Raw genomic sequence first — 24,336 nt, forward strand, 5'->3', positions numbered from 1 at the left:
AGTTTCTGAAATACTTCCGATACTAAATTCACAGGACTTGAATCCGACTACCAGCTGGCATTCAAAATGTTGTCTTATATAATCTCGAGATTTCTCATTCGTTGTCCGGGGCTTTAAAAAAAAATTACATAGCCTATTAATTCGTCGGAGCTAACCCCATATTGTGTCGAAATTTATGGTGGCAATTAATTCGCCATATATATGTGAAAGGTTAGGAAATGTATGGGAGTAGTGGCTGATAACCGTGAGAGCTAGGTACTATGTTTCCCTTTTCGACAAAGTTGACTTAATTGATGTTAGTTTCTGTCAGTGTTTTAGACGTGTACGGTTTCGGAATGATTGATTATTAGAAGCAGGCATAGTTGTATGGAAAACGTAAATTTGACCGTATCAAGCCAGAAAAAAATCTTTTTGGTTTCGATTGGGATCCCAAAAAACTGCAAAATTTGGGTTGATTAGTTATGCGCCAGAACAAAAAAACAGCTGGGACACCGGTGCATGTGTGCAATGCATTCGGTTCAAATATGTACGGGTTTATTTCGGTTTGTTTCAGCCCACCTGTTGCTCGTTCGACAACCAAGCAACGAATGGTAGAAGCGACACGTCAGACCTCTCAATATTTGTTTGGGTCTTTTAGTTAGATGCTCCACAAGGCTCTGCCTGAAAAAGCCTCATCGATGCAAATTTTTCTGCTTTCGTGAACTTTCCAATTTTACCAATTTTTTTTTAATACTACTTTTATGGCATAAATAATAAATCATTATCAATATTGAATTCAGGTGCTACTGAATTGGCTGGCGCATAAATGATTAAATAGTTTCGTTACGTGGGAGATTTTTTAGATTTTAGAATGAGATTTAGTTCCAGATAGTGGAGTAAGCATGGAGAAATTCTAAAGTTCGTTATTATCACCGAAAGCATGTTTTTATTTTCACAAGTACATATCTTTCAGTTTCAAAGTTATTTGGTTGTTTCCATTCCTTAGTTTCGAAGTAGAATATCTTAAAAGTACATTATTGATTCTGAATGTAGAGTCCACAACGGTTGCATTCAATAAACTCTATTAAAGTACAACTTCTCAAAGAAAATATGTTCAATTTTAGAATGTTTGAAAACATAGCTATCCTTTGTACACAACATCAACCAAGTTTATCTATTCAAGAATACATATATACTTACTTTGGTAAAATCGAAAGTTTTCGTTAGCATCACAATGGCACTACAGTTCTCCTGCCACACCATCCGCCAGAAGTCTAACACTGTTTCCTCGGTTGGTCCCTGCGTTACGATGTATGCATTGGGTTTCAATAAACTCTGCACAAGTTTTCGCCAGTAGCACCACGATTTTAGTATCGACAAAGATGTGGATGTGAACGAGAAGATGAAAAAAAAAAATTAAACTTTGATCAGAAACTGCAATGCTGACATGGTTCCGGTGGCACATATTTGGCGTTGATTGTATCGTTAGGGGTTTTATGTTTGGTGTCGATCGTTTAAAGCACTTCCACAGCTTTTGCTGCACCGGAAGCTCGTTACGGTTGTTTGGTTGAGATGAAGCGTTTGATTAGGATTTGTTGTTTTAGAACAATCTTGAAAATTCTAATTAGTGTAAGAGTAAGAGTAAGAGTCAGAGTCAGAGTCAGAGTCAGAGTCAGAGTCAGAGTCAGAGTCAGAGTCAGAGTCAGAGTCAGAGTCAGAGTCAGAGTCAGAGTCAGAGTCAGAGTCAGAGTCAGAGTCAGAGTCAGAGTCAGAGTCAGAGTCAGAGTCAGAGTCAGAGTCAGAGTCAGAGTCAGAGTCAGAGTCAGAGTCAGAGTCAGAGTCAGAGTCAGAGTCAGAGTCAGAGTCAGAGTCAGAGTCAGAGTCAGAGTCAGAGTCAGAGTCAGAGTCAGAGTCAGAGTCAGAGTCAGAGTCAGAGTCAGAGTCAGAGTCAGAGTCAGAGTCAGAGTCAGAGTCAGAGTCAGAGTCAGAGTCAGAGTCAGAGTCAGAGTCAGAGTCAGAGTCAGAGTCAGAGTCAGAGTCAGAGTCAGAGTCAGAGTCAGAGTCAGAGTCAGAGTCAGAGTCAGAGTCAGAGTCAGAGTCAGAGTCAGAGTCAGAGTCAGAGTCAGAGTCAGAGTCAGAGTCAGAGTCAGAGTCAGAGTCAGAGTCAGAGTCAGAGTCAGAGTCAGAGTCAGAGTCAGAGTCAGAGTCAGAGTCAGAGTCAGAGTCAGAGTCAGAGTCAGAGTCAGAGTCAGAGTCAGAGTCAGAGTCAGAGTCAGAGTCAGAGTCAGAGTCAGAGTCAGAGTCAGAGTCAGAGTCAGAGTCAGAGTCAGAGTCAGAGTCAGAGTCAGAGTCAGAGTCAGAGTCAGAGTCAGAGTTAGAGTCAGAGTCAGAGTCAGAGTCAGAGTCAGAGTCAGAGTCAAAATCAGAGTCAGAGTCAGAGTCAGAGTCAGAGTCAAAGTCAGAGTCAGAGTCAGAGTCAGAGTAAGAGTCAGAGTAAGAGTCAGATTAAGAGTAAGAGTAAGAGTAAGAGTAAGAGTAGGAGTTAGCGTATGAGCAAGAGTAAGTGTTAGAATAATAGTGAAGATGGATGTAGGATGACACACAAGACACTGTGTTTGCTACTCTACTTACATCGACATAGGACGCGTTCACGTAATCGGTGTCTGGGATGTTTTCGAACTTGCCGAGCACGACCCGATTGTAGTCGTATGGAATGCATTTGGGATTTTGGTTCTTGTGGGCGTTGGATTTGCGCACCGCGTGTCTACACGTGTTGGTTTCAACCTTCACAGCCGTCTGAAATTCGAGCTTGTACAGGATGGGAAACTTTCGTCGCTGTTCGCACAGTTTGGGAAAGTGCCGCAGCTCCGTCGGTTTGTCTGGCATCGTTTGCGAAAGTGGGTTTTTCTCATCTGCAGTTGAATTGAATTGAATACGACAAAAAAGAAACGCAAATGATTGAAAAAAAATGTTAGTTTGAAGCCGTTTCTACAATTCACTTTGCTAACGAAATCCTCTTTCCCTGTACTCTGTTTCAGTGAGAACCAATTAAAATTGGTAACGACTCTGTGAAAATGAAAAACTTGTAAATCGCTCGATGGTGCTCAATGGATGATTGGTCAGTCACAGATGGATAGGGGTTGGAATGAATATGGATCATGATGAGCATTCGAGTGGTTTCCTAGATTGCAACCGATGGATGAGAGCTTGTTATCCAGTTAGCCCTAGCGATTTTTTGTTACTCTTTCAAGTACAATTCATATTTAGAAGCTCTAAGAAAAATCAATTATTTCTCTATTTTCAGTTTCAATTTGAATTGATTCTACGACGAATTCATTTCCATGAAAAGAGTTTTCAATTGGAGTCTTTCTGTTTGCATACACTTACCTCTGGCTGATATTTTAATTTTATCTGAATTAAATCATGAGAAAGTACCAAGTAGAAAAAAAGGAGAAACAATATGGTTTCATTAGAACTATATTCCGCTAACTTTAGGGTCATTTATGCAAATGATCAAAGCCGCTGTTGGTTCGTCCGGTGACGAAACAGCCATCGTTTAGTCCTCTGTGCGGGCGTTGTACTGCACTTACCTAACGAAATTAAACCGCTATTTAACATGCTTAACTTTATAGTATTTGGTATGGAAACTAGGCTGGTGGAACTGAGTGTCTTTTTCTTCTTTGGCTTCTCCAGGTCGGCGTAGCGTGAGGTGGACCTGAAAAGAAAATAAAACAAAAAAGGTCTATCAATTTGCAAGTTTTATTATAAAAGTCTTAAATTTTAGTGTTCATCTATATCGTGTTTCCTGTTGGGACTTAAGCTAAAGTGAACGATCCGGGCGTGTCTGCTGAAGACTAAATCGAAAAAAAGAAAATAGCCAAGTTCACCGAATAGAGATTCTTCTTTATGCCTTTTAACCGGTTATTTTCTTTTTAGTTGATTTAGAAATTTGACATCATCTCAGCATAAAGCTTAACATCAGTTTCACAGTTCTTTTGGTTACACGACATTCAAAACGTCTAATTGAGAAGACATTTGCAATAGGAGTAGCACATTACAAGATTTTTTTAAGCCTTGCATGGTTTAATAGTAATAATCTCTTCGGAATTATTGCTGTAATCATTATTACCATTTTCAACTTTTAATGCTCTTCATTTCTTTTTTTTCTATTCAGGTACTTATCCAAACTATCTAAAAATTTCCAGAAAACAATTAAAAATTAATTAAAAATTATTAATAAAAATAAAATAATTTATGGAGCTGGATGTTGAGTGGTAAGCGTGACCGCCTCTAACCCCGGTGGGTCTGGGTTCAATTCCAGCCGAGGTCGATGAGATTTTCTGAGTTGAAAAATCTGTGGTCACGTCTTTCCACTTAAGAAAAGTAAACCCACTGGACCAGGTCCATTTGTAGATGGAACGATATTTAAGGTCCAAATAGTGGAGTCACCTCTCTGGTGTAGGTGGAAGGCACCCAATGCGAACAAAGGCTGATGGAAAATAAAAATGAATAAAAAAATAATCAAACATCAAAAACCTTAATTTGCAAACTTGTTAGCAAGTTGACACAAAAACTTCAACTTATCAAAAAAACTTGGGCTTCGGTGACTATTCATAAATATGTATCTCGTTGAAATGCTTGAAATGGCTCGAACAAATTAATGAGATGTTGTAGAGGGATTCCATGAGAAACCAGCCGACCATAAACGAAACTTTGAAGGTGTGTTCGGTTTATAAATCTCTATGATTTTCTATGACAATTGCAATATTTTCATACAAGGGCAAATTTTCAAAAGGGCGTAATCATTTCCACGTGCATTATTTTTTTATTTTTTTTTGTTCGATTACTGTATTTTACACAGCAAAACTTTCTGAGAATGAGTTACAGATAATGAACATTTCTGTACAAAAAAATGTACGCTGAAAAAAATGTAATTTTTCACAAAAACAAAAATTTGTGTTAAAAATTTAAAGTGAAAAAACCCATTTTTTGATTTTTTTTATATTTTGTCATCAAAAATCTAAAGAATTGAATTGAATGTGATTGTATGATGGAGAACTTATCGGTAAAAAAGTTTTTCTAACAATAACTTTACACATGTTTTTAAATTTCATACTCATTGACATACAAAACTGTATTTTTTTTGCAGAATATAATTCTAAGTATCATTTTAAATCAAAATTCATTTAACAAAAATCTTCCAAAATGCGATAATTTTCGAGATATTTGGAATTGTGTTCCAACGAAAACAGTTAATTCGGGATTAACTGATTATGTCCTTTTTAAAAGTTATTCGCGTTACTCCATCATAAAATGACAAAAAACTAATGTTTATCGTTTTATAAACGTAAAAGAAACTTTTTCAGTGCATTTGGATCATGGAGAAGCTTCCAATAAAAAAGTATTCCTAACAATAACTTTTGACATATTTTTATAATTCATACTATTTGCAGTCAAAACAAAATTTTATTTTTGAATATGATTCTAAACGCCGTTTTAAATTTGAATGCTAACATCAAAAATTTTCGAAAATGTAGTAGTTCTCGTGATATTTTAAATTTTGTTTTAACAACACAATTCTTTTGTTTTATTACGACCTTTTCATAAGTTATTCGCCTTTATCTATCATTAACAATAATTTTTTCGAAAGGCCCATAATATTATCTGTAACTTTCTCTTTGACTTCAAGGCGATATTGTAAACCATTTGAAAGCTATATGAAAACAATCAAAATACTATTCAACCGAAGGATCTGATGATTAAACTAAATAGTTCGATCATATTTTGGTTATTTTCATGTAGCTTTCAAATGGGTTACAATATCGCCTTGATATCAAAGGAGAAGTTACAGGAAATGTTGAGGGCCTTTTGAAGAACCTATTGGTGCTGATGGAGAAACGCACATAGCTTATGAAAAGGTCGTAATAAAAAAAATAATTACGTCGTTAAAACAAAATTTCTAATATCTCAAGAACTATTACATTTCAGAAATTTTTGTTATGAGCATTTTGATTTAAAATAGCATTTAGAATCATATTCAAAAAATTGTACTTTTGACTGCAAATAGTGTGAATTATAAAAAAACGTCAAAAGTTGTTGTTAGTAAAACTATTTTATTGAAAGTTTCTCCATGATCCAAATACACTGAAAAAGTTTCTTTTACGTATTTATAAGATAAACATTAGATTTTTGACATTTTATGATGGGGTAACGTTATTAACTTTTAAAAAGGGTATTATCACGAATTAACTGTTTTTTCTTTTAACAAAATTCCAAATATCTCGTAAACTATCGCATTTCGAAAGATTTTTTTTAAATGCATTTTGGTTTAAAACGATACTTAGGATTACATTCTGTAATAAAATTACAGTTTTGAATGTTAGTTAGTACGAAATTTAAAAACATATATAAAATTATTGTTAGAAAACTTTTTACCGAAAAGTCTCCACATTCAAAATGCTTCTTTTCTCTTTAGGTTTTTGTTGATAAATTAAAAAAAAATTGAAAAAATGGGTTCCAATTTAAATTTTTAACACATATTTTTTTGTGAAAAATGACAAGTGTATATTTTTTATACGGAAATGTTCATTCACTCTAACTCATTCTCAGAAAGTTTTGCTGCATAAAATACAGTAATCGAACAATTTTTTTTTGAAATTATTGCACGTAGGATTGTATACCCCTTTTTTAAAAATTGCTCTTGAGTCAAAATAATCTTACTGACTGTGAAAATGTTTAGTCTTCCATACCGCCTTGCCCTTGCATCTCCCTCGTTCATCACTCCCCTCCCCTTGGACCACCCTCACGCCCGCATTTCCTTCATCCACCCCGTATACCGAAATAAGATGAAGGATTTCTGACGCATCCTCCACTCCCACTCTACTAACCCCCCATTCCCTCCACTTAAAAACCCATTCCACCAACATTTCAAAATATAATCACATGAAGATAACATTGAACTCATGCTGATTAAGCTAATTAAATATTATTCTTTTGCTTTTCTCATATAGAACGGTTATGCAATTGCTCCAAAACCGACTTTCTAACCGAGGCCCGGAGGGCCGAGTCTCATATAACATTCGACTCAGTTCGCCGAGATCGCAAAATATCTGTGTGTATGTATGTATGTATGTATGTATGTATGTATGTATGTATGTATGTATGTATGTATGTATGTATGTATGTATGTATGTATGCATGTATGTATGTATGTTTTTTTTTTTTTTTTTTTTTTTGAGAGCAGTAAAAAAATTTTCAGAAAAACCCTGAGTGAGGAAAAATGTACAAAAACCCCATTGTCAGGGAACGGGTTTGGGCTGCCATCACCCGACCCGCTAAAAACCACTGCTCTTGCCCAGAACCTGATTCCTCCCCGGCACTACCTTACGGCATTACTTCGGGGAGGGGTTTTTATGTGCATAGCACGCACTCTAATTCAACTACTTCCTAGTTCGTTTCTTCCGTAGGGTGACAGCCCCACTCCTCTACACACCACCAATTCTCTACCATCCACACAGACTGGCAAGCTCTGCATGGCAGTCGGAAAGCTGGCTGTGAGTCGAGGCTTAGTACTCCTCCCCTACGAGTACAGTCTGAGCGGCAAACTTCTGACTGTCTATTTCACCGAGCCCTGCGGCTCGCTTGTGTCGGTTAGCACCGCAACTCCCTTCTCGCACCATTCAACGCCGTTTACTCTTTGAGCACCAGACTTGTTCGCGAACTACTCGGTCTAGTCCCCGACGATGGACCTAGCCTACTCCGACGGAGAATTTCCCGGCGAGAGAAGTTCTCCCGAAACCGAGCCAACCAACCAGATGTCGAGGTCAGTTCGGCGATTCCGGTGGAGCAGAGCGTCCAGTTCGCTGATGCCCCGACGACCTGCGACTGGTGGTATTTCGTCGCGGTCTACTCAGTCTAGTCCCCGGCGGTGGATCTAGCTTACGCCGACGGAGAGTTCCCCGGCGAAGGAGGCTCCCCCGGTACCGATTCTTCTTTTGTTTTAGCACCACAATTTCATGAGCTCTTTGGCTTCCTCTCGTTCCGTTTCGCCCGATCTACTCGATCTAGTCCCCGGCGGTGGATCTAGCCTACTCAACGGGCCATACAGTAGGTGCTGAGGTCTATCCGGCGATTCCGGTTGGAGCGTAACTTCCGGTTCACCGGCGCCCCAACGACCCACTGCTAGCTCTGCGACGCGGTCTACTCGGTCCAATCCCCGGCGGTGGATATAGCCTACTCACGAGCTACCCGGAAGGATGTCGAGGTCGGTTCAGCGATTCCGGTGAAGCTTGACGTCCGGTTCCCAGGCGCCCCGACGACCCAACTCGGTGCTACATCACGCACTACTCAACTGGTCCCCGGCGGTGGACCTAGTCTACACAGTTGGAGAGTTCCCCGGCGGCGGAATTTCTCTCGAAACCCGATTTGCGGTTTCTTGTTGGTCTCTACGCCACTTCCTCTGCAACTCGGAGAGTATGCTCGAGACCACTCTGTTGACAGCGTCCCAGGTATGTTCGTCACGGCACATCTCTTCGACGATATTGTCCGCTGTCATACCAGGTATACCCCTACGAACTTCTTCGAATCTAGGGCATTCGAAGACCACGTGTTCCGGTGTCTCCTGCACGGTCGCACAACCCGGGCAAAGGGGTGACGAAGCATGTCCAAACCGATGCAAGTACTTCCGGAAGCATCCGTGCCCGGACAAAAACGGCGTCAAATGGAAGTTCACCTCTCCATGCTTCCTATGTACCCAGGCCGATACATTTGGGATGAGTCGGTGGGTCCACCTTCCTTTCTCCGCGTTGTCCCACTCCTGTTGCCATTTAGCCAACGAGTCCGCTCGAACCTGTCTCCTAGCGTTACGTGCATTTCTCCGCTGATAGCATTCCACGTCCTCCGCCAGGGTAATGCAGATGGGGATCATCCCGGCGATAACGCATACTGCCTCCGACGATATTGTTCTGTAGGCACTCGCGACTCGTACGGCCATCAGTCGGAATGTCCTGTTTAGCTTTTCACGGTTCCGCTTGGTTTTCAGCGCAGCACTCCAGGCAGGAACCCCATATCGGAGTATCGATGACGAAACAGTAGATAGCAGACGTCTCGTGCTGCTTCTCGGACCGCCGACGTTTGGCATGATTCTCGCTATTGCGTTCGTTGCCTTCGCCGACTTTCCACAGGCGTAATCAACGTGGTTGTTGAAGCTCAACCGGTCGTCGATTATAACTCCCAATTGCTTCAATGCACGTTTCGATGCAATCACGTGCCCTCCGACGTCGATCTGCATCCGTTGGACCGATCTGCAGTTACTGACCAACAACACCTCCGTCTTGTGGTGAGCTATTTGCAGCTTAACCCCGTTCATCCAGCTCTCGATCGCGTCTATTGTCTCCGTCACCGACACCTCCACTTCTTCAAGTGTCTCACCCATCACCGTTAGTGACACGTCGTCCGCGAAACCTACGATTTTCACTTTCCTAGGCAGCTGCAGCGTTAACACCCCATCGTACATCCCGTTCCAAAGGGTTGGACCGAGAATGGAGCCCTGAGGAACGCCCGCTGTGACACGCAATGACTTCTGTCCTTCGCTCGTCTCGTACAGTAGCACTCTGCTCTGAAAGTAGCTCTTCAGGATCTGGCACAGATAGTCGGGAACCCTCATTCTATGCAGCGCTGCAGCGATGGCTTCCCAGCTGGCACTGTTGAACGCGTTCTTCACATCTATCGTGACCACAGCGCAGTATCGATCTCCTCTTCGCTTCTGTTTAGATGACTTCTCGGCACTCTCGAGCACTATCCGAATTGCATCCACTGTCGATGCTCCTTTGCGGAAACCAAACTGCATCTTGGACAGTCCGCGCTCACCTTCCGTGAATTTCGTCAACCTGTTAAGAATGATCCTTTCCAGGAGTTTTCCGAGTGTATCCAGCAGGCATATGGGTCTGTACGAGGTCGGGTCGCCAGGTGGCTTCCCTGGCTTCGGCAGCAACACCAGCTTCTGGACCTTCCACATTTCGGGGAAGTTGCCTTCATTTAGGCACTTCTGCATCACTATCCTGAACATGTCCGGATATGCCAGGATCGCAGCTTTCAGTACCACGTTTGGTATTCCATCCGGACCAGGGGCTTTCTTTGGTTTTAGGCGCTTCGATGCATCTACTAGCTCGTCGTTAGTCACTTGCCGATCCATGTTTGTTCCTTCTTCCTCGCCGTGCGGTGACGGTGGCCATATAGTCGGATCGTGCTTCGGGAAAAGACCCTCGACGATTATCTTCAGCTTGCTCGGACACATTTCGACTGGCGTCGTTGGACCCTTCATTTTCGCCATCACGACTCGGTATGCGTCACCCCAGGGATTGGCGTCTACTTCTCGGCATAGCTCCTTGTGGCACTCTGACTTGCTAAGTCTGATCTCCCGTTTTAGAGCGGCCCTAGCTTCCCGAAACGATGCCTTATGCTCTTCTCTATCTGGTTCCGACCTTGCTCTTTGGGCCCGCCTTCTGGCTCTGAGACAAGCAGCGCGTAACGTACTAAGCGTCTCGTTCCACCAGTAAGCTGGACGCCGTTTGCTGCGTGGTTCCAGTTTTCGCGGCATTGTGGCGTCACAAGCCGCCACAATCCTTCTTGTTAGGTCAGCCGCATCCACGTTCTCGGTCCCGCCGTTCGGCCGAAGTGCCTCAACAAAGAGGTCTTTGTTGAAGGCTTTCGTCTTCCACTTTCGTTCGCCGGTCACCCTTCTCTGTACTGCCGCGGGGTTCCGTTGGCCGATACGGTAGCGAATCTCCTGGTGGTCACTATGCGTATACGTTTCGCATACTCTCCAATTCATGTTCGCCGTCAATGAGGGACTACAGAATGTGACGTCTATGATGGACTCCCTCCCGTCTCTCCGAAATGTACTAACAGAGCCTTCATTGCACAATCGTACGTCTAACTTCGCTAGAGCTTCCTGCAGGATACACCCTCTTGTGTTGGTTACTCTACTGCCCCATTCCACAGCCCAGGCGTTGAAGTCACCACCAATGACTACCGGCTTCCGATCGATCAACTGCTCGGTTAACTGCTCCAGCATTAGGCTGAACTGCTCTACTGTCCACCTTGGGGGAGCGTAACAGCTACATACGAAGATGCCGTTGATTTTGGCTATCACGAAACCCTCATAGGAACGTTCTACCACTTCTTGGATAGGGAATCTTCCCATTACTTGTATCGCTGCGGTTCCTGATCTATCCGCCACCCAGTTACCGTTATTAGGGGGGACTTGATAAGGCTCTGCGATCAAAGCGACATCGCACATAGTTTCTGTCGTAGACTGCCACAACAGTTGCTGTGCGGTATCACAGTGATTCAGGTTTATCTGGGTCATCTCCATCACCGTTGGCCTGCAGTCGCCTTCTTGTACGCTGGGCATTTAAAGCCACCCGTCTGATGGTCGTTTCCTTCCGCTGGGGTGCAAAGCAAGCACTTCGGCCTCTGCGTGCAGTCTCTCGCAAGATGGCCCGTCTCTCCGCATTTCCAGCACATCCCGGATCTGTCCGGGCCTTTGCAAGCCCCTGCTAAATGTCCAAAGCCTAAACATTTGAAGCATTTCTCTGCTTGTTTGTTTACTCGTGGGGCGGCTCTCAGTAGGCATCTCGACCATCCAACTGTAACCTTACCTACCTCCAGTGCCTTGTCTGCAGCGGTTACCGGTAAACGTATCATCGCTATCTGCGTTCCTCCGTATCCCTTCCTTAACCGGATCGTCATGTGCACCTCGCCCAGTTTGCACTGCTGCTTCATAGCACCTCTCAGCTCGTCTTCCGTCGTTATTTCGTCGAGGTCTTTGCACACGATTACCATCTCCGGGCTTAAGGCTTTAACTTCTGCCTTTCCGCCCATTGATTTAGTTATAGTCTCCTGCAAGGCTGAGCTACTAGTCGTAGTATTCTTCTTAAGCTCGAGGAGCATCTCATTTTTTTGGGTACGCCTGACTCTTAACACGTTTTCCCCCAAATCTTTCAGCTCCGGGTCCTCTCTGACCTTTTTGAGCAGTGCTGCGTACGTAGTCTCGTCACTTGCTTTGACGAGCACGGCTTCTCCCTTAGGCGCCTTCTGACGAGCCGAGGGTTCTGATTTCCTCTTCTGCTCCCCTTTTCGCTCCTCCTTCTTTTTTTGCTGTTTCCCGCGTTTCTCCTTCCGACCTACAACGGTGCTCCAGCTTTCACCCTGTAAGGTGGCGTCCTTTTCTTCGGCAGCAACAGCATCCTCGAGCGTCTGCCTCTTTGACCCGCCTGGTCTTTCTTCTCCTGGTGAGGATCTTGTCCTCTTTGGAGTTATGGGAACTGGCGTGTTCTCCACTCCAATCTGCCTCTCCTTACCCTGTTTCGGAGGGGCTAGGAGGATAGTGGCCTTAGCCGACGCGGATGCTCGCTCAGCTGAATCTGCCCTCTGCGTTGCCGTATCGTACTCTTTCACGGCAGACAGTAGCGCCTTCCGGATTTTGATGACCATCTCCTTAATGTCTTTGTGGACATTGTTTCTCATGTCCACGAACTTGTGGAGCTCCTCCACCAAGTGCCTCGCTACCACTACCTTTGGCGTTTGTGGGGTGTAGCTCCTTCCGCTCTGCTCCGGCTGTTTTTGTTGCTGCTGTTGCTGTTGCTTCGGCTTCCCCTCCTCCTGCTCTTGCTGGGTGACTTCAGCTACTATTGGTGGTGGTGACCTCACCAACCCACCTCTGGCAAACGGATTTGCCGTGCCTGCTCCATTTATATCGGTTGCTTGTTGTTTCTCCATTTTATTTTATTGGGTCCCAACTCCGGGCCGCTATCTCCACTCGCTGCACATAGTCGCCTCTCGCGATCCCATGATTATCTATGCTGCCGAAAAGCAGCAGTGAGGTCATGCAAGGGTTGACACCATCTCTCATGGGGAGTAGTGTTCAGAGCCGGATCGGCGTAAATCGGGAATGCTTCAACCGAACCTAGTACCACCAACCAAATGATGGCGAGTTTCGAACGTACCCGGAGACCTGCCAGGGTTTTGTTGGAACGGAGGCAGCCATGCTGTTAGCCCACTCGCCATTTCAAGTCGGTGTCATCCTTCCTTACTCAGGGAGTAGAACAGCACGCCTGTCAGCCCTAAGTCGCCATCCTTTTCGTCATCCGTGTCCTGTCCGTTGCCGTTCGCCATGGCCAGTATACCATAATCAAGATGTTACTGGCGTCGATCCTGATGTGCCGGTTGGCACTCCGGTTGGGCTAGAGTGCTTTTATTGCCCAGATCTTAGATTATTGGAATCTTAGGATCTTAGCAGAAGCGGCACAGACTCGCTTCGTCGGAGCTGCTTTCGGAGTTATGGCTTTTTTTAGAGGTTCAGAAGAGCCCAATCTTAGCCCCACCATATCCTAGCAAAACTCCCCAACTCGCAGTAGGGCTGTGGGGGGGGGGGTTCGTTAGGCCCCTAGACTCCTGTCCTTCCTGTCCCTGCTGCCCCCGTATGTATGTATGTATGTATGTATGTATGTATGTATGTATGTATGTATGTATGTATGTATGTATGTATGTATGTATGTATGTATGTATGTATGTATGTATGTATGTATGTATGTATGTATGTATGTATGTATGTATGTATGTATGTATGTATGTATGTATGTATGTATGTATGTATGTATGTATGTATGTATGTATGTATGTATGTATGTATGTATGTATGTATGTATGTATGTATGTATGTATGTATGTATGTATGTATGTATGTATGTATGTATGTATGTATGTATGTATGTATGTATGTATGTATGTATGTATGTATGTATGTATGTATGTATGTATGTATGTATGTATGTATGTATGTGTGTGTATGTGCGGACTTGTTAACAAAATGTCCACATCGGTTTCTCGGAGATGGCTGAACCGATTTTTACAAACTAAGATTCAAATGAAAGGTATAATATTCCCATAGGTTGCTATTGAATTTCAATTTCAACCGACATCTTGTTCCTGATTACGAGTTGAAGAGTATGGTTACAAAACAAACTTGTTAATTTGTCCACATCGGTTTCTCGGAATTTTCTGAACCGATTTTGACAAAATTGATTTTAAATGAAAGGTCCATCAGCTGCTGTTGAATTTTGTGTGGATCCGAGTTCTGGTTCCTGAATTACAGGGTGATACGTACGATCACGCAGCAAATCCCGATTCTAACGAATTCTGCGATGAATGTAAAAAGGTGATTTTTTTCCAAAATGTAAACACAACTGTTGAATTTGTAGATCTAGGTCACCAACAGTCATTCAAAGTCTCTTTGGCCACACTGGCCACCATCGACGGATCCGGGAGCATCCAAATTCAGAATAACAGTTATATTGGTTTCTCGAAAATGGCTAGACCGATTTGATCAACTTAGTCTCAAATGAAAGGTGTTGCGTCCCCGGAAACTGATATTAAATTCCATCTCCATCCGACTTCCAGCTCTGGAGTTACGGGTTGTGGAGTGCGATCACATAGAAAACTCCGATTCAAACCGATACCGCAATGAATGCAAAAAGGTGCTCTTATATATACTTACCAAGTGTAATAAGAATGAAAGACATTTCCATAATGTTATATTGTACGAACCAGCTATTAAATCATTGTTTGGAGAAATGAGAAAGGCACAATTGCACCTCTAGGTGGATTAAAACAGGTTTTTTATCGAGATTTCACCAGATCTCGACGTTTAATGATATAATAAGACATTTGTTTTTTCGATTGAGCTCAAATTTTGTATAGCGACTTTTTTCGATATTCTGGTACGGTATATCGAGACCAGTATACTGCCGCTCTACGCATAATTGTCCCATGTGTATAGCGAATCCCATAGCACATGGGGCGTATAGCGGCAGTATATTGAGGAGACAATTTTTAGAAGCTGTGATGTTGGTGGATATCACTTGATTTGTACCACCAGTCCAAGTGCCATTACAACATTTCAGTTATATCTCCAAGACATTATCCACCAATCTTTTTGCGCCTGCCAGTAAATCAAAGATGCTTTTATGATCTATTTCTGATAAAGGTTTCTACTCATGCTTCGAAGAAAATCGGAAGACTTGTCTTTCAATGTAGGGTAGACGTGCCCTTATTCATCTCATTAGTCACGATGTCACACTATTTCGCTGATAACTCGGCTTACACTGATTGTAGTGCGCTTGAATAGGTATCTTCGTTCTTAAGATCAATAATTAATCTGGTTTGGAAAATGTTAAATATTCGCGTTAGAGCGAAGCGAAAAGTTGAGTACAGCGCACCCTTATTCATCCTGCCATTTGAGCTAATGCTTTGAATAGAAATAGCAGACACTGCTCTAACTAATGTGGATAGAGACGCTACGCCTGTCCGCAGAGGTATCGTCGCAGCGTTTGCACCATAACACATAGTGCGCTACCCGAAGGTCCCCGCACGTGGCTAGAGCATCACCTACAAACACGTTGGCAGCATCAGCATCGTCCGTCTAATCGCCAGCAGAAGCAGCAGCAGCATCAGCATCCCGTCACCCGCCGGCCGGCAAACCACACACAACACACAAACACTGTAAGTTAGGTAATTAACAAAATTCTGTCATATTTGCACTTGTCCGCGTTTATTGATCTCTTCATCGTTTAGTCCCTGACGGCCAAGCTAGTCGCCCAAAAAGAGGCTGTTGTAGACCCCGCCCTCACTAGATCACCGTGGCTTTGACCAAGGATCGAGGTCCTTAAGCGGCACCCATCTGATGTCGCCCAAATAACAACCCAGCTGATAATAAAATAGATGTCGTACGAGAATCGTCTTCAAAGGCTCCATCTCTCCCTTTAGAATTATACATATTGAACTCGGTCAACCCATACCTGATCTTCTTTCGGGCCAAATACAAATCACCAAGATTTTGAATGAACTGACGCACCGTAACAAATATCTCATAAGATCGCCCAGATAAGCTAAGAAGCAAGCAAATTACGATACTGGCGACAAGCCTTTTATGACGGGCTGCGGTGTCTACATGCCCGCTCATAAAGTTGAGATCGACGGTGTAATCACCGATTCGAAATTGTCATGAGTGGATTCAATGAAGCACGAGGTTAGTAATTTCAAGGACACATTACTCCGGCAACCAATGATTTTGAATGGCAATCAGCTCGCACTGTATTAGACAAAATGATGTATCCATTCAAACTCCTGTCGGGTAACCTTGGGTAAGAGAGTCCACATTACCACATTGTCCACATTGAGATAACACCATATCTCTGATAGAAGCTGCGAAAGAGGGACTCCGCTATCTTATAAGTAGCCCAGTATTCTCTCATTACAAAAAAAATCACTTTCATTCGTCCTCACAGATGGTCATCCGTTGCCCTCAAACTCACACAACTATCGAGAATTATCAAAAATGAGTTCATTCGAGGTAAACAAACTATCGAGAATCATCAAAAATGAGTTCATTCGTGTCGTCATCCTGTAGAACTCAATGGTAAAGGGCGAACACGAAATTATTGCGACACATTCAACAGGGCATAACTTTTTTACCAATGGGTAAAAATCAACCAAATTTTGCACACTTTCTCATTGATGTGTATTGTTTACATGCTGTCAAACTCGAAGTCGTGTTTTTCGATTCAACGAAAATGGAGGTGAACCAACGCGAGTCGAGAGAACAAATTCTTTCCAAACACCTGGAATTTCCTGACCTGTCGCACCGGCAGTTGGGAAAAATGTTGAACATTCACCGTTCAACCGTCTCCAGAGTGTTGAAGCGGTTCCAGGAGCGGTTGACGTTGGACCACGGCAAAGGAGCTGAAAGAAATCCGGGACCGGAGAACAAAAAGACGGAGGGAAAGGTGAAGCGGATGATTAAAGCAAATCCCAACGTCGCAAGCCGTGATTTGGCTAAAAAGATCGGCATGTCGCAGAGCTACGTCCAGAATGCAAAGAAGAGAGCTGGACTACATACATACAAGGTACAGAACCTCCCAAACCGCGATGAACGGCAACAATCGACGGCTAAAACTCGGGCACGGAAGCTCTACGAGAAGATGCTGACAAAATATGGCTGCTGTGTGATGGACGACGAAACGTATATAAAAGCCGATTTTAAGCAAATTCCGGGGTTGGAGTTTTTCACGGGCAAGAGCAAGTTCTATGTGGACGACAAATTTAAGAAAAAGAAAATGTCGAAGTTCGCCTCCAAATATCTCATTTGGCAATCCATCTGTTCTTGCGGACTGAGGAAAGAGCCTTTCGTGACCAAGGGCATAGTAAATGGCGAGATCTACAAATCTGAGTGCCTCGAGAAGCGCCGTTTGCCGTTCTTGCAGCAGCACGACGAAGCTCCACTATTTTGGCCAGATTTGGCATCATGCCACTATTCTAAAAGTGTCCTGGAGTGGTATGAGGCCAGTTCTGTCCATTTTGTTCCAAAGGACATGAATCCGCCAAACTGTCCGGAGCTACGCCCGGTGGAGCAGTACTGGGCAATGATGAAGCGGGAACTTCGGAAGAGCAAGAAGACAGTGAAAGTCGAGAAGGACATGTTAAGAAAATGAAAAAAAACTGAGAAACTGGTACCGGATGACACTGTAAAAACTTTGATGGAGGGCATCAAGCGAAAATGCGTTCAATTTTACACTCCATCAATTAACTTTTCTTTTGATTTTTGAAGTAAATATATGTATAAAACTACTAAACTAAATTTTGGTTTGATTTTAAACATTATAAGAAAATTGGCATGACATTTTCGGTGCCGCAATAATTTCGTGTTCGCCCTTTATTAGGTGATATCCCGCCGCATACAAGACACAATTTCGACATCGCTTCATCTTTAATTTGAAGTACTATGCGTCTTCAATGGGTGCTTAATAGGTGTAGGCGTTTGTCTAATTAACGCCCAATTATTATGTTGCACAGTGCCAATGGCGGGGTCCCTCCCGGTATAAATTTAATTTCACTTTCACTTCTCGATCTTTCACTTCTCCGTCAAGCCTAATCAATAGCCCAAATACAGTTTCTTTGGAATTTTTCATCCGTACAATGAGAAAGAAAAATAATGGATTGACAGAAATTCTGTCGAATTTTTTTGTGACTTTGACATTCCCTTTTGATGAAGGCTGACATGTTACGTGAATGATTCTTTACTCTCCAAACTTAGGAGGACGCTTCAGCGAAGTGGATCAGTTGTGGTAAATTCTCTCCAAACGAACATCTGCTTTCGCGTTTGTTTAGCCACTCACCGAAACATAATCGCCGTGTCCCTGTGACCAGAATTCAAGAGCACAGTCAATTCTCTGAAAGTGGACATTCGGCCGAATCGGAGCAGCAGTCGGCAGTCGCGATGGGTGGAATTTTCTTAGCATGCGATGTTGAGTTTGTTCGTCGGTCGTGCGGCCGGTCGGTCGGTTAGTTTTTCGCCATGGGGAAGACGATGTGAGCTACTCGACGATTGATGGCTTGATGCTTGCTTCCTAGCAACTAAGAGGAACTGGGCAAAGTGATGACATCAGCGAGCGGGAAAATGAATGGGTCGCTGCAGTGGTAATTTGTTTACAGATTCGCCGGTAGTAGAAACTTGCGAAAGTGGGGCGATGGAAGAATCTCTTGATACATTATTTGAATACTTGTGAAATTTCTCAAGTAGGTTGATAGATGAATTCAACATCTTTGTAAACAACTTACGGATGAAATGAAGTGAATGGTAAGGGTCAGGGTCAGAATGTAGCGAAACGATAAATAGTAATATAACTGAACTGTCCATATTACAAAAAATCTCGTAATCTACGAACCAAAAAGTCATGTTGCAAATTGCATGTAGGGCAAATTTAAAAAAAAAATCGAAATCGTTTTATTAGCTTAACACATTTCTCGAACCTCTTATCTTATGGGAAGAGATTAGATTACGGCATTTTGCGTTGTAAGGGTTTTAAGTTGTAAGGGTTCATCCATATACCATGTGAACAATATAGGCGAGGGTGTATGTGCCCCATGCTTTACTGCGGATAAGGGGGGAGGGATATAGAAATTGTCCACATGGACTCTTTCTCATGCCAAGTTGAATTCGAACCAAGTTGAATTCGAGTAAATCCTTTCTTGAACATATTTTTCTTATCGTTTTTTATATTTTTTATTTTGCACTGTCAGACCCCTTTAAGGAAAGTTTAAGCCAAATAATCAGGAAAAATTAAGAGGATATATCTAGGGACCAAAGAAGAATATTTTTAGAACTTCGGTTTCTTAAAAAGAAAGAAAAATATATGTTCCAATTTTATCGATGTCCCCGTTTTATCAGCCTAAAATTCACCAAGGGGCCGATAAAAACGAGTCTTAGCTGAATTGTTCAAAAATAAGATATTTATTAAAAGTCGGCAAAACCAATAAAAATGTTTAAACGATTTTCTTTCCGTTCTTTATACCCAGTATCAAAGCAGTACCACAAATTGGGGATATTCGTATTTTACCTTTTTTGACACCTTTTATATAATATTGCTCTACCATAAAACATTGTAAAAAGTAAAATGCGGTCCAGTTAAAAAGTGTCGAACCAGCGAATCACGACTGTATTATTAACATTTCATATATGCTCAATTCGTAGTCTATATAAATTGCAAACTAGTGTTTAAAAATTAATAGGTCTTCATTTTTAATACATACACAGATATTCACTAAATAAGGGTAACACTTAAATACGAGAATAATATTTTTTTTGAGAGTTGCTCTACTGGACAAGCCATAGAGCTAGGTCCTCGGAAGGGCTCCCCGCCAGAATCACACATTACAATTGCAGAAGAGACAGGAGATATTTCCCATTAAATCACTGCTTAAGGCCAATTGCAGCGGGCAGTGATTCTGAATGTGATATTCATTGTATGGTTCAGATATGTACAGGTGTAGGGATTTCGCAAGTCAGGCCCGATGAGAGGTGGGGTCAGCCTGGGTAATTGCCCCGGGGCCGGGTCCTATTTGGGGGCCCGTATTTTTTACCAAAAGGAAAACTAATTTAATTTAATAACTTGAAAATTCGAACTGGAATTAGTGGAATTATTGTGGATACTGTGTGTGCAAAATCGAATTTTTTCAAGTTGATCGTTTCCTTGCTGATGGTACCAGTTGTTGGCTTGGAGATACTGAGCGCGATCGCTGTGTGTGTGTGAATATTTTTGTTCCTATCAGATCCATAGATATTGGCTTTGTAGCCGTTTGTGGTTTGGCATAAGACAACGGTATGCTGTTTACCGTTACAGTAGGCGGTCTTTTCTTAGTTGCTTCTGCACAAGGTTTTCCGTGGTGTAGCGTCTTTTTGCAGAGTTTGCATAGGGTAAAGTGCCTATTTTGCACCATACTATGGGCATCAACAGCTTTGCATCGTTGATTAGAACCAAGACAATAACACAAATGTGATGAAAACAGTGAAATTCTCGTGTTTGAGCGCAACGAAAACTCGAATCGAGTACCCCTATTGTTGTGCTACCATTTGACTCAATGCGTTGAACAAAGATGACAGACGCTGCTCTAACTAACGGCTTCGAATGGGTAGGGTGATAAAAGAAACATGGCAAAAATAGGTTCAACACACAACACTCTATTTGAATCTGCCCTTGGTTGCCTTATTAAATTTCCATTTTCGGTTGATCAGCACAACATGGTTAAGTATGAAGGAATTGGTTTGTTCGGAAGTATTCTCATCACACGAATAACGTTAGGAACACCCGGAAAAATGTTCCTCGTAGTTTCAGCTGTTGTGTACTATGACATACACTTTTAAATCTCGATATCAGGGGTGCGCGGTATTAAATCATGTAAGCGCACCTCTCTAGAGCTGTATGAGAATGTTGTAGTGAACGTTGCCGCATTCGTTAATTTGCTGCATGTTGTTTCGCGAAACGAATGACTGCTTGGTTAATGTTTGATATTGTGCATGCCAGACTGAGCACCATCTGCACTTTTAGCAATTGTTTCGCTTCCCGATTAGTTGGTCTTATATGACATTTCCAAAAATCTATTGCAACATAATCCGTTTGCAGTGGGGCTAGTTCTTGTCGTGTATCTATAACGGAACGATCTTTAGCTTCTACTCTGGGAGAGATGAGAAGGTAGACTGACCTTAATTAACAAGTAATTTGAATGGATATTTTTGTATTTTTACAGCACGTTAAAGTAATTTTCTTGATGAAAATAAATTGTCTTGAGATAGAATTTTGATTTTAGGCCTCGCCAATGATGTCAATTGTTATGAGAGAAATAATGAATTGAAATCAGTTCACTTCAGGCACCAGCACCAGCAGACGGTTACCCGCTGTACTCGGAGTTGTTTTATATGCATCCGATTCCTTATTACTGCGTTTTGTTTCTTTATTGTTGTCATTTCCTACATATTCTCAAAGTACGCATAAAAGTTACGATTAAAACATTTTCTCGATTTTTCCTGGATTCCATATGAGCTAAACTTAGGTAAAATGAAAATCTTCATAATTTTATATTTTTAAACGAGAATTACGAGTTGCGCTTGATACCTTCTCATCCTGCTTACAACAAAATCTAAAAACTATTCCATCGCTACCAGCAATTAAATCTACCCGTGTATCGCTTTGTCTACACCGCAGAAGTAAAATATCGTGCTCCAATCTACTGTGTCCAACGTAAACAAAAATGAGTGACGATTACAATCAGACAGTGGTTCTATTGTAGTCAAACTGTAATCCGTGTAACTTTTCGAGATGTTCCTTAAAATTACCTGCGCGAAAAATAAAAAAAATATTGAAAGTACAAAGGGAGCTAAAGATAAATAGCGTACTGACTATGTTCCAGACCATTAACCAAGCAGAAGCGTTTGTTTCGCGAAACGAAATATATCGTTGAATGTGGCAACATGAAGTCGAGGTACAAATACACGAATTAGCTTCGTGTATCTCTAAACAACGTTGTTAACCATTATATACACCTTTAACAGGCCGAAAGGGCACTCGAGTAGTCGAAAATTGAAAAGCTTGTAACTATGGCAATTTTTGCCGACTTGAGTACTACGAAATAAAAAGCTGTCGAATTTCACATGTCTTTCAGGTTATCTGTGGACGTGGCAATATTAATTAACAACAGACTAATAGAGACGGCCTCACGAATTTCCCAAGTCTCAAGAGGTACTATCTAACGTTGTATTAGAAGGTACCTCGAAATATCGAACAGAAGACGCGTTGGTAATCGAGGATACTTTGCTCTTCTTTAATGTGTATTATTTCTTCCTGGAAACTAGTTATCGTTTCCTATATTGAAAGTTTTGACGGAATATTTATAGTACGATATTTGCTCGATATCGTTTCGGATTCTATGTTACAATGGCATTCATGTGCACTGACACACTCATAGTTTTCGATATAATTTTGTGTACTAACTGCTAATCATGTGATTTTATGTGTTTTTATAATCTGAGACATTATGATCTCGAAACAAATGCTTAGAAGAAATATACAATACAACGACTAGGTACGGTATGTTCTAAATTCCATTTTACGCATCTTCGAACCATTTTTCTAGACGATTGAGCCGTACATAGGTGAAAAGTGCAGAACATTTCGAAACAACAGAAGTATGCAGCAACAAGCCCAGCAGCGATCAATAAATAACTACTACCCAAAGCCTCTATCCTGGTCCTGGCATGCGACAAAATTGTTGGTGGTAGTGAACAGAGACAGCCTATAAAACGTGGTAATGAAGACGTAGACGCTACCAAACTTGCTATTAACATCCTATATAAGTACTTTGACTACTATGAGCCCGAAAGAAAGGCAGACCATAAGATTAGTTTGCCGAGATTGCCAGAACTGAAAAGAACGTTCTCTCTCTCTACTACTTCAAAAGATATAATAAATGACATACCGTAACATTTTGAGAGTTTCCCCAGGAGGTGGTCTCGATTAGTCTCTGAGTCAAACCTTATTTATTTTTAAGAACATCAACTAATAAAAGCTTTCAAAAGGGGGGCCTCTCGAGATATTGAAATAATTTGGTATCCTTCCATTGTGTCGTAGATGCGTAAATATAAAACCACTATTTTTGGTTTTTGTACTAAGAAACGCCAAATAAATCTGGACCCTTCAAATAATGTTTTATTGTGAGATTTTGGACCATAACGACCATAACGACATTTTTGGGGTTTTGTCCCTATCAGCATAAGCATATACTCAACCTCGCTAAAGGTTGGACGGGTAGCCTGAGAAATCGATCACTGGTGTGTTAATGTCGCAGGTTTTTGTTTCTTGATTTCTTCCATATATATATATAGAACCTACTATATTCTAGCATAATAAGACAAAACAACAGAAAAACCAACAGCTCCAACATATTTTGATTTAACTGTTGAATGCATACAATTGCTATCAAGATGCTAAAAGTAGGTTCAGAAAGGTCCGTAAGAACTACCAATCTGGGGGCCGACGCTGCTCTCGACCGCCCTGGTTGTAACGAGCGAGACGGTAAAGAGAGAAAGTTTAGAAAAGCGTGTAACAACATAGAAAGTCTAAATATACCTTAACCCTCCGGAAGTCGCGTAAATGGCCCACTAAGCGAGCAGCCGCTGGTGCGCTAAGATGATTTCGCTAGATTTTCAGAGCAGCGTGCACTCAGTGCACTAGCGCGACTTCCGGAAGGTTAAACATAATAAAAAAAACTTACCCCCCCCCCCCCCCCCCCCTCACGCAAAATAGAATTGCTATGACTCTGAAGGCTAAATATATTTCACGTTTCCAATTTTTACGTGAATGTGTTCATGCGTGGCTTGCTATATACAAATACGACCTCAGAATATTCGTGTATTAACAAATATTATTGGCCATGATGATGGTGTTTTCATGAGTTGAACCCATTTCAAATATTATAAAAACACCATGAAGTGGGAGTAAATTTGGTCTATGACCATGGGCTTTTAGTTTGCTCGGGTATTGTGCACTTCATTCACACAATGGTTCTATTCAGAAAATAAACCCATTTAGAAAAAAATAAGAAATGTTCTAACATACTTTTTTCCTTTTTTATTTCGACTATGTTAGTCACATTTTCTTTTTTACATTTTAAAGACATTCAATTAGCTAGAGATTACTGCGTAGGGTCTCACGGTAAAGATGGACAAGTCTGTCTATGCCAGGAGACATGCTGGTGAACTCGGGTGATTCGTGGTTATACTGCCTAAGCTCGACCCTCATCAGCAGAAGACAAAAGTTAAGCCCGTAAGATATTAAGCCTGTTCTAATGACCCTGCCCTGTATACTTCACATCCTTGCTCTCACTTGAGTGGCTCTAATTTTCATAACTTTCCCTACCCAGTAATCTCTAGCTAATTGAATGTCGTTAAAATGTAAAAAAGTTTTAACA

The 24,336-nt window shown here is 41.9% G+C and overlaps 1 protein-coding gene across 1 annotated transcript in view; it reads right to left on the minus strand.

The window, feature by feature from the left end:
* The window catches only part of LOC131681709 (receptor-type tyrosine-protein phosphatase mu), a 366,805-nt gene that overhangs the window by 46,743 nt on the left and 295,726 nt on the right, over nt 1-24,336 (minus strand). The window contains exons 4-7 of the mRNA XM_058962680.1: nt 3,570-3,694; nt 3,367-3,390; nt 2,611-2,891; nt 1,180-1,314 (exon numbers count right to left, since the gene is read on the minus strand). Coding sequence (XP_058818663.1) covers nt 1,180-1,314; nt 2,611-2,891; nt 3,367-3,390; nt 3,570-3,694 — 565 coding nt within the window. The remainder of the gene's footprint in view (nt 1-1,179; nt 1,315-2,610; nt 2,892-3,366; nt 3,391-3,569; nt 3,695-24,336) is intronic.

This window comes from Topomyia yanbarensis, chromosome 2 (genome assembly GCF_030247195.1).
Source record: "Topomyia yanbarensis strain Yona2022 chromosome 2, ASM3024719v1, whole genome shotgun sequence".
NCBI lineage: Eukaryota > Metazoa > Arthropoda > Insecta > Diptera > Culicidae > Topomyia > Topomyia yanbarensis.